At 30.2% G+C, this 11,636-nt stretch overlaps 1 protein-coding gene across 2 annotated transcripts; it reads left to right on the top strand.

Moving 5' to 3' along the window:
* The first annotated feature begins 2,658 nt into the window (after nucleotides 1-2,658).
* LOC108771128 (uncharacterized) lies at nucleotides 2,659-9,276 on the top strand. Of its 2 annotated transcripts, none has more exons than XM_018523038.1 (6): nucleotides 2,659-2,775; nucleotides 5,186-5,352; nucleotides 6,124-6,341; nucleotides 6,705-6,779; nucleotides 7,265-7,499; nucleotides 8,823-9,276. In XM_018523038.1, the coding sequence occupies exons 2-6, from the start codon at nucleotides 5,193-5,195 to the stop codon at nucleotides 8,933-8,935; spliced, it is 801 nt and encodes a 266-aa protein (XP_018378540.1). In that variant the 5' UTR covers nucleotides 2,659-2,775; nucleotides 5,186-5,192; the 3' UTR covers nucleotides 8,936-9,276. The 2 variants fall into 2 exon arrangements, with proteins under 2 accessions (XP_018378540.1, XP_018378541.1); XM_018523039.1 differs by lacking the exon at nucleotides 2,659-2,775 and adding an exon at nucleotides 4,508-4,569.
* Nucleotides 9,277-11,636: the final 2,360 nt, after the last annotated feature.

Raw genomic sequence — 11,636 nt, 5'->3', positions numbered from 1 at the left:
AAGAGAAGCAGCGATTTGAGGGATTAAATGTATAAAAATTATTGATAATAGTTTATTATTCAATTATTATTTCCAACGATCGCCATAGTGATACAAGTCGCAGATCTAGCTAGACAAATGCGCTTTATTTACATGTGCTTAGAACTGTATTTAAATGTAAATTTTCCTTCTTCGACAAAGAGCCAATGTTTACGCTTTGTGCCAACACTGCCGTGTAATTAAACAATCAATTGTTTGATATTTGAGCAACGATAATTGTAAAGCGAGTTTATAATAGCTTGGGTGAATTTTAATTCCTAAAATTCTAATAACTAAAAAGCATATACTATATTCTTTCTTCTAAAAAAAAACATATGAAACGATAAAAAAATTTCTTGTAGTTACAGATTAAAAATTAACAAAAAACTAATTTTTACAACTCTGATATTGATAAAACTTCAAGTTTTAGTCGCGAACTATCAAAACATTTAAAAATTGTTGAAAATATGTTAATTTGATTCGTAACTTTGAGAACTTATATAGATATAAATTAATACAAAAAAAATCTGAAAAATTTCCGCATCATATTCAGCATTGCGAATTATTTTACAAAAAAGAAATCAGTATTTAAAAATCGGACATCTGCTCTGATCTAAAAATAGTGAAGACATTGTGAAATCGCGAATAGTACTTAAGAAATCCTGATCATTGTTACATCGATGTTGTGCCACTGCCTCGACGATTTTCTTCCACGAAACTATTTCCATGTCTAATTGAAGTCATTATTGATTGATTTGTTTTTCGTTTTTCTTTTTGTGATGTTGGTGTATCTTGTGGAAAAAAAAGCTTATTTTTGTAGAATTTTCGAATTCGCAACACACACATGATATATTAAGAATTGATCGTCAGGAATTATTAAAAGAAATATTAAGAATTTGTTGACTATTTTAAAATTGACTATTTTAACCTTGATATTACAAATCTCGACTAGATATTACAAATTGTCTTATTGTTAGAAAATTGATAGTTTTTAAATAATTAACACTCAAGAAAAGCTAAATTTATTTGATTATAAAACAAATCTTGCGAATATATCTTGAAGATAAGCATGAACAGTCTTGCGAAATTGGCTGCGACCTTTTTGTTTAATTTTTAATTTAATAACTAAAAGCGGATGATTATTCCCGCAATATACGTCGTCTATAAATAGGTGCGAAAAAACGAATATGATACGAGAAAAAAGCGGAATGAGAAAGGAAGAAAGAAAAAAAGAAAGGGTGTGAAAGAGAAAAAGAGAGCTTGAAAAAAAAGAAAGTGTGGGAAGATAAGGTGTTTTAAGTAACTGTGATTTTTTTGCAAATGTTTTATATATATATTATATATATGTATGTTATATACATAGATATGAATTAATTTCTACATATAATATAAACGATGTTTCGATGTCGCTGTGTTTATACGGACTAGGCTAACATATCGTTAACGAAAATAATGACGATTATTATTATGAACGATGATTATGATTATGATTATTATTCCTTATTATTGTTATTGAGCTCGAGAGTGTTGCTGATTGCTTGCTGTAAGTATACGAGGATGGATCGTACCGTCTATTAGCGTATTTCTACCGCCTCATTAAACAACAAATTGAAACGAAAATGTTAATTTATTTCACGAAGGAGAAATTTTTTATGCATTTCATATTTTTTTACGAAAAATATGTTTTTCTTTGTTTATCAAGAAACTTTGTTATTCGTACTTACGAGGCACTATTTTATTTCGCGTCGATCGCTTTTGTTATTTAATTTTTTCTCTTTTTCACAATATTTTATGTTAAATAAGTATTTATGCGCAGCAGAGAAGGCACTCGTACGCCATTGCTTCGCCATAAATCACCTTTTCTCCAAACGTAAATGAATTATTAAAAAATATAATTTTTGTCATTATTATACACTATTGGGAAACACATGATATTCGCGATAATATTTTAATAAAACAATTAACTAACAATCTTTTAATTTATATTCTTCTGATTTTATATCTCAAATGTAACAAAAGAATATTTTATAACGAATCAAACTTTTTTGAGAAATTATTACATATTTAGTGAGATATTTGTGAGTTTCGATGTTATCTCTGGAGAAATAATACTTGCGGCGAATTAATTCCGCTGTACGAATGCTATGTTTACGCATTTTACGCATAATGTGTGTTGATTTAGGAACCATAATTAAACATTAATTTACAAGATATTAATGTTGCAATTTGTCGAAATTTTCAGGTAGGCAAATGATTTGAATAAATCGGCATATCTACCTCAAACTTTCTCTTCATTCTTAACTTCCCCTAAATAGTCCTTTTCGCACGCAATCTAATTAACATTCTAAGTATGCAAATTCGAGATGTCGACGCCATAAACTTCTGTACAATCATATTAATTAGATGTAGCAATTCATCATATTAATTAGTTGAGCTAAATCAAAATTCACGATGATTTGTGCGAAGAAAGGGGATACGAGAGAAAAGGAGTATCATGCCTATAGATTACATCTGATTTTCAGACCACCCCCACCCAAATTGAAAATCAGGGTTGCTTCCCCTTCCAAGTTGAAAGTACACGCGTGCGCGCGCGTTACTGATAAGCCGGCTTCCTTTGATTTTCTGGAGTAGGACCGGCGTGCCGCCGCGCCGGCCGGAAAACCTCGCGTGCGCCGCACCCTTGTGTCGTTGGCGTCGCGACGCTTTGCAACGCGACGCAACGCAAGGATGCATCGTCGTAGGTGTGCGAGTTTTCAGGTAATTCAACGATACATTGTACTTCGAGTGCTAATTGAGTTCCATTTTGTCCCTCGTCATCGGCGACTACAAACGTCACAGTGATCGCGATGTTTACATGGTGTTCACAACGAGCGTGAAATGGCTCCGTTAAATATCTCTGGATGTTTGCAAATTGTTTTCGAGAATCATCGAGATTCTGATCTGCTATAAATTTCGAAACGGTGAACAAACGAATTGCTTGAAAGGTGTTCGGACGAAATTTCAATTTCACTATTTTGATCAGATTGATCAACCACGTGCAGTTTTAACCGGATATCATTTGAGATGTTTAAACGTTTATAACGTTTCTACAACGAAAAGCTACTCCTGATTGATTATGTATACATAAGTTATATCCTTGAAACATTGGAGGACTGTAGGAAATAAACAAAAGTTTAAATAAATAAGAAAATCTAGTTTCCGAGTTAGTTTCAAGGATACGTTACTTCAATATAGAAACTTTATTGTAAACTCAATTTTATGTTTCATTTAAAATTTGTATTTAAAATTATTAATATATGTAATATTTTAATAGCAAGAGAATTGTAATCACATTTTACAAGATTCTTTTAACTTTCGGAGGTAAGCCATCATTCATGTTGATATGTATACATGTATCATACATCCGTCACTGATACATGCTATAATTTGTTAATTATTGGGGGAGGTGAAAGGGGACAAATCGTAATTTTATTATTTTATTTAATTTTTTGTTAGTACTGACCACAATATATACGTGGAACTGACTGTAGCATATATTGTAACCACCCCTTGTACAGCAGAGTCTCGTGCGATCGATCGAACGACACGACGCACTCCTGGAAAAGTACCCGTCTTCCTCAATCACCCCATATATAATTGGTTGCTTTATAAATTCTAAAAACTAATCTACAAGATTTGATATCACCTTTCGAATCTCTCTATGCATTTGAGAAATTTTTCGTTTTCTACTAATACTATATATACAGATTCATGTAAGAGAAGATCTTTTTATATTTTCCTTAAAGAGCGATTAAAAATGTTCAATTTATTGTGCATTTTTTAAATACAACCATTAATACGTTATGATCATACTGCAGTTATGTGATAGATAACATGTAATCATGATCTTGAAATTTTTAATAAAGAATCTGTAACTTATCTGTACTTTTATAATTTGGATATTTTCTCAATTGTGTAAATTGAAATCCTCATAACGCGTTTTATATTTCTAATTAAAAAATTCAAACTTCACAAAGTCCACTTTTTTTCACCTCAATCCTTTAATTTAAATAGCCATATGTCTTACTAATTAAGTAAACAGCTGTGAGTCTTGAGGATGTCCATCAAACAAAAAAAGAAAAAATAACGTCACTCTTTGCTTCGCTCTTTAAGGACTTCGTCGCTCTCATCTTTTTCACCACCTTTCCCTTCTTATCCACCCCTGCCACACGCAAGCTCTGTCTACTTGCTAGCAACTGCAGCTGCGCGAATTCTTGCACAGGAGTAGGTGCACACCCTTCCGCAGCTGCAGTTGGCAGTATGCTGCTACTCGGATTGTAGATCCGATGTTGCTTCCAAATCTGACAACGATTTCAATTCCATCGAGTTTTTACTTGAAAGTGCGTCCCGACACGGTTTGTTTATTATCGTTATCTCATATCAATTTTTGATAAATATATATATGTATATTTATAAGATTGAACTTTCTTCGATAAAAATTCTCGGAAGTGATGCTTAATCGTTATGAGGCTGCTTAATTGCGGCGATTGATGGGTTAAAAGTGAAAGTGCTGTAAGTCGTCACATCTATCGCTTTGACTTATCATATTACTGACGTATTGTTACAATATAAAATTATTACATTACAATTTACAGTGAGTTATTATACATTATTCTTTGTATCAACTTGAGAACAATATGCAAATTAACTTTTTGCTATATGACTATTATGGATTGATTTCACACTTATTTTCTCTGTCGATTTATAGACATTCATAATATTCTATTATACTGGTATTTTTATTAAATCTGTGTCTGATTAGTAAAATAATTTGCTACTTAAACAAATTTTCTATAATTTTGTGCACAATCTATATATAACGTTACAAATTGATAATTATTCAATTCCTACTATATTTATTATAATCTCAGACGATAAAGGCTGGAGTAAAAATATTACATTTATCATACAACAATTTTTGAAGCCTGTTGATTGACTACAGGATAAAAGGTATTCAACAATTTCTCTATCCTACAGCTAATTAATACGTTTGAAAAATTTGTTGTACGACAAATGAAATACTATCTTAATGATACATATGTCGTCTAAAGATGTATTAAGATAGGATTATATTTTAAATTATAAATTACACGAGGTTGTAATTATTTACACCACGTTATATTTACAGACGAATTATGATACACGTGTCGTCCGAAAGCGCGTACAGATATGATCGGGTAAAACGCAAAGGAGCGGCTTTCTTAACGAATCTGTTTAAATCGAAAAAACTGGCGGTAGGGATGAAGATTAACGAAGACGAAGAGATGGAACGAACGCCCAGGGTGGAGACTCCTGGTGAGATATACCGGCTCGCGTAAAGTAGCCACGACAGTGTCGCTGCGCGTAGTTTAGCGGCGCCGAGACACTACCAGTGTCTCCAGATCACTGATCTTCTATCAAATATTTTAGCTTTAATTTCTTAGCTTTAAAATATCTCTAAATATTCTCTTTAGTAACACAGAAAATCTGTGGAGCTTTTGGTTTCTTATCGATCATTAATTTATTATAATTATTAATTATTATTTATTAAACTAAAATTAAAGATGTCAAAAAAATACATTTTATTGAACAAAAAACTCTGGCAAAAAATGCAATAGTTCTTAAATGTTGATATCTCGTTAAAGAATTTTAATATAGGAATTAAATAGGTATTTCATGATATTTGCCTTTTTACGCAACTTATTAATTAATTAATTCATGTAAATGAATATATATAATAGTTTAACATCTTAATATTCAGACCGTAGTGACGCTTCGTATTTAAAGTAATGTTTCTAACATAAACGGTCTTATTTCCAATCTTATTATTATTAATTAAAATTGTAAAAGGTTAATTAATGGCATTTACTTCGAAGGTCGCTTACATTATTTTAATTTGTTTCTTTAAATGTAATTAGCAAGATGAAAATCTACCTAATAAATTATGTTCACAATCGCGAATGTTCCATCTACTCAATTAATAATATCTCAGATAATAAATTATATACATTTATTGCGAGATTTTTATATCGAATTAATGAAGGCATTTGCATACATGATCGATAGCACAAGTAATATTGCTTACAGCAATTATTACCAATGCTTGTCGTCGAAACGGCTCGGAGAGTGACAGCACAATGTCACGAATTCCGTCGACCTTGAGTGTGACAGCAGTGGACGTCGTTGTCTCCTGTCAGCCGTCACCCTCGCACTCAATTCTGACCCTGACACCCGGTAGAACGCGTAACATTGATCAGGACATGGAGGCACTCAGACTGAGTCGTCAGGACAATCCCTTTCTACAGGTTCGGCCTGATCATTACGTTGCCTCAAAAAAGGCGATTTTTATGAAACCTTTCAATCCTGAACAATTTGCGAATTGCTGAAATTCTGAATGATTCAAAACTTTGCAACATTACTTTACTTTAATTTTGAAAAATGTATATTCTTGATTTCTATAAAATGCAGTGTTTCAGAATTTTTTAATTTAATATATTAAAAAATTATAATTTCTTTGGTTAATTTTTGTGATTGGCTGTTTAAATTTTTTCCGACTGTAAAAAGAAAATTGCTAATAAACTTCTTTTATTTCTTAATAGTGCTTTACACGATTTTGTTGTATAATATATATTGACGTAATTGTGCAAATTTTCTCTAATTATATACAGGTATTAGCAAGCCGAGAGAGCCTCGTGGAATCGATCGAAGAGTCCGAGTCCGACGATGCAATTCTAATGTCGCAGGTGAGATCCCGCATTAAACTTTTGCGAATTTAACAAAATATTACAGATCCATTTCTATATACACTATAATAATAGTTTTTTTTAATCATTATGACTTTTAGAGATAAAAGTAAATTTTTTATAACTGCTGCAGATGATCTAAAGTAAATAATATTATCAATTTTTCAGAATTATTAATTTTTATGTGTGCACATATATTAGTTAAAATATTCCTTCAATAATCCTTCAAAGTTTTAATGGAAAAATTATTGTATGTTTTGTATTAAACAATTTAAAAGCAGAATTTAAATAAAAATAAATTATTGAATAATTTTTGTGTGCATAATTATTTGAGTATAAAAATTTATTAAAAACGAATGAACTTTTCTGAAAAAAAGAGAAAGAAGCGCGTTTTTGAGAGTATTTATATTCTTTTTTGAAAGAAGCATTTTCTACTTCTTTTTAAACGCCTCTAAAAAGAAATATAAAAAGATGTATATTTTCAGGAATACGGTGACGCGGATCCGCTAACACTAGCACAGGTACATGAGCACCTGGTACGCAGTCCACCCCCGGCTTCATGGCCCAATTCCACGGCCTTCCAGTTTCCCAATCAGGATGAAAGTACCACCCCAGGCAAGAATGACGCGACTCTCCTAGTCAAGAGCCCGTCAAAGACACCCTCGCATCGTAATAACGACCATGAGCTCTCCAGAAGCGAGACGACGACTGATATTAGAGGTGAGGATTTTAACGAGGATATTTAGGATATACAATGCACATTCACTTTAAGAATAATTTATGTAAAGAAAAACTATGACTGAATTAAATTAAAAATTAATAGAAATTTCTTACTCGAATATTTATTTAACTAAAATGTTTGCGTTTCCTTTAAATTGATGTTTTTATAATATAATTATGAATCACATATTATATTATATAAAATTATTATTCAATGTCAGTTGATACTAAAAGTAAAAATTTTACAACAAAAAGATATTAAGAATATAACATGTTAACTCACTTAAAAAATTACAAATTAAAAAATTAACTAAAACTAACTTTTAATAGTTAACAAAAAATTAAAAGACCTCTGGATGGAAAATTACTATTTATTTATTTATATATTTATAATTAGAAAGTTTGTTTCTTTCTTTTAATAATGTTTGAGGTGATCACACGGAAAAAAATGTTTCATATATAATTAAATATAATTATATAAAATTATATATAATTATATATACGTATAATATGTCCATTATATAACATCTTTTCCCGGGCATAAATCATATAAGAAGACAATATGAAAATGATATTGTTTAATCAAATCGAAGAGAGAGATGGGAGTGTTTGCGTGTCTAGGTGAAATTATGCCGGCATGATATTGTGAAAATATAGATCAGAGTTTCAGCAAATCGATTCATGAGAGACACTTACGTCCAACCTTGACATTGCACTGTAGACTTTAGACACGCGCGATATCTTTCTCTCTCTCTCTCTCTCCTACACACACACACACACATTCACATATCAAGGTATGTATATTGCCTCTTTCCACTTTTAACCCGATTAAATTAAGGTTCCTGAAAATGGGCGATCGCCGGAAGTTGTAGCTTTCTACCCTACTGATAAAATCTAATCAATAAAGAAGTATATAATATATGTATATAACTACATATATTATTTATAAATATTATATAATTACATAATTACGTATACATTATAAACATTATAAACATGAACTAAACAGATAATAATAAATAAATGTATAACTGTCTAAATTCTTTGGAGTGAAAGCTCACTCTAAAAGAGTAAAAATTCAACTTTCAAAATTCAGTCTTAAAAAAGAGTGATTTAATTTTCAATTTTTGAAAGTGAGAGAGATTTCACTCTTCAGAGTGAGATTTACTCTAAAAGTTTTAGAGAGTATCTATGTGTATATATTATATATTATATTTTACACATCATGTATAAATTGTTCTATAAATGAAAAATTGTCTATATAATGACTCAATACATTTGAAACACTTCGAATTATTTCCATATGCTATCTTTTTATCTTAGATCGGCACTCTCATCCCTTCTCGTTATTACATCCAACACCAATTCGTTCCTTGTCGGAAGTTCGACGACTTCGGTCGGCCGACGACAGCGTGCAGCTCATGTCGAACGAATAAACTACACAAGGATACTGGATCCTAATTGGATTTCTGGTGACTGAGAAATATCGGTTCTTCGAATATTCTTCGAGAATTGCGATTGCTGACAAGTCGAAGAAAATTTCGTTCGTGTAAACGAAATTTATGATCAATTCCAAATAAGGTTTGTCCTAATTAAGAAGGTGGATACAAGAAAAATGAAGAATCAAGATTCTTACGTAGGTATCCAATAGTTGATCAGATTGAAGCTACGATGCGTTTGAGGTGGATGTGATAGAAGATTACAGAGCGAGTAATGATTCGATTAATCGTACAGTGATTAATAATTTTTATTGAGAAAGTAATTACTGAAAAAGAAGGCGCATGTTGGAAAAATAACGATTTCATCGTTTTGAATTTTGATAGTTTATTAAATGAAATATTTTTTTCTATAAATCAAAAATTATTTTCCAAAATCTTTATAAAATATATAACTTTAATCTTTATCAATTGATCTAAATGATTCTAATTATTTGATGTTAATAATTTCTTTATAAGTCATTTATAGTTATTATCGCGTGTTTTATCAATAGGCCTATTTTTTTGACAAAAAACCATTCAATAAACGATAGGAGTACTGCATCGACATTTTCTGATTATTTTACTTCTAATTAGATATTAAATATCACATTAATATATTGTGTTCTTTTTATTTTTATTTGCAGTGTTAAATAACTAACATCAATTACTTATATAAACTAAGTATTCTCCGGAATAAGTATTAATTTTTTAGCTTTTTGAGAATACGCTAAATTGATGAGTCTAACAGCTAAAAGATGATACAGAACAATTTATATACAGGGTGTTCAGCGTAACGGTCCGCACGATTTTTTAGACACTTTCGATAATTAAAAAAAAAGGATTAAAAGGTGATTATCCATCTATTTCATGCAGGCTACATGTGATAAAAAAATTAAAAAAAATTTTTTTTTATAAAATAGTCAAGGTTATCTTGAATTTTTTAAATAGCACCATACAATTTTTTTTCCATAATATTGTAGGGGCCTAACCTTGACTTTTTTTAATAAAAAAAAATTTTTTTTTAATTTTTTTATCACATGTAGCCCGCATGAAATAGATGGATAATCACCTTTGAACCCTTTTTTTTAATTTGTCGGAAGTGTCTAAAAAATCGTGCGGACCGTTACGCTGAACACCCTGTATACTAGTTTGCGGATTTTAAGAATTGCACTATTATATACTAATTATTAGACTAACGAATATTATCTCTGCTAAATCGTCAGCTGAGATTAGATATATTATATTTAACGTATCATATTTTAATGCTTTAAATTTATATAATTTGGACGCAATTATATATTTAAACTTTGTTTTTCGAAGAGCAATATATCGTTATGTAACAGTCGTTAAAGCACAAGGCTTAAAATAATTATTAAATTATTACTCATTACGATATTATCGGAATTTGTTGTTATTACGATAGTTATTGTTGAAGCACCGTCTCCCAGTCAGAAATGATAACGATGTCGATTCGACGTCGAAAGCATCAAATCGACGTCGATTCGATGTCGCTTTCATTATCATTTCCGACTAGGCTGTAATTATTCGTGCAATTTAGATGTCTATTTTATGTAACCGTTTTAGAAATATTTCACATTTTCTTGTAATTTTTTCTATCACTGAATATTAATTGATAAATCTCGATTGTTATATTATAAGCACAAAATACATAACAGTTTTTCCATCAAAATACGCTTTTAACGACGATTTTAAAAGAAATAATTTAACTAACGCACACACGTAAAAATTAATTGATAATTCCAAAAAATAATATTAACACTGACGATGCGCCAAATGTACAGAGGCCTCAATGCAACAATTTTCCTCAAATTAGATAAATAAACGACTAGTCGTAAGATCTTTTTTTATAGGGCAAAACATCAGATTTGTCGATAACGATTTACTTCCGACGTTGAAAGTAATATTTCTTTTAACGATGAAAACAGTTGTCAATGAATTCTCAACGAAATCAGAAATCACCCGTTTGTTCAATTCTCTTTTTGGAATAACGATTTTTTGTAGACAATGTTAAGAGAGCACAAAGAATCTGACGTGCTTTTCTACCAATTTTGTAAGTGTTATTATAAATTATATATAAAACGATAAATCTTATATAAAAATAAAATGTTAAGTAAAAATTAATTAAAGTTCTTATATAAATTGTTTCACGTCGATTAACTTTGCGGATCTTGGACATTAAATGTTATATCTATTGTATTATAATATCATACATATTTATTGTTCTAAAAATTAAATATTAACCCAATATACATATATATATCTATATAAAAAAATAAAATAATAAATTTTATTGAAATTATTTGTTATTTACATAAATTGTTATAAAGAAAAGTAAGGTAAATGTCCCTATTTGTGACGATGTAAGATATAGTCGCATGAGTTAATAAGAATAAAAAATACTAAAAAATAATTAAAATCAGGAATCAATTTTATCGAACTCAAGATTAATCATTTTTGTATCGAAAAACATATTTTTCTGAAGTTCTAAGCATAATCTAATAAAAATAAAAAAAGAAATAGCGGACTATGTAAATATAAGCATTTGTGACCGTTTGAATTTAATCTAGCTCTATTAGTGCCATCTGTCCCGGTTAGTGACTGGTGCATCAGATGAAATGTACCATTTAGTGACCGGCGG

This window comes from Trachymyrmex cornetzi, unplaced genomic scaffold, assembly GCF_001594075.2.
Source record: "Trachymyrmex cornetzi isolate Tcor2-1 unplaced genomic scaffold, Tcor1.1 scaffold1399, whole genome shotgun sequence".
NCBI lineage: Eukaryota > Metazoa > Arthropoda > Insecta > Hymenoptera > Formicidae > Trachymyrmex > Trachymyrmex cornetzi.
Note: the sequence above shows the minus strand (reverse complement) of the source record. Positions and strands in the feature narration are given on the sequence as shown.

Bases quoted from the DNA above. Each gene is read 5' to 3' on its own strand.
- LOC108771128 (XM_018523038.1), top strand. From the start codon at position 5,193: ATGATACACGTGTCGTCCGAAAGCGCGTACAGATATGATCGGGTAAAA. The intron at 5,353-6,123 runs GTGAGATATACC...TATTGCTTACAG, and splicing joins GCCCAGGGTGGAGACTCCTG to CAATTATTACCAATGCTTGT. The intron at 6,342-6,704 runs GTTCGGCCTGAT...AATTATATACAG, and splicing joins AGGACAATCCCTTTCTACAG to GTATTAGCAAGCCGAGAGAG.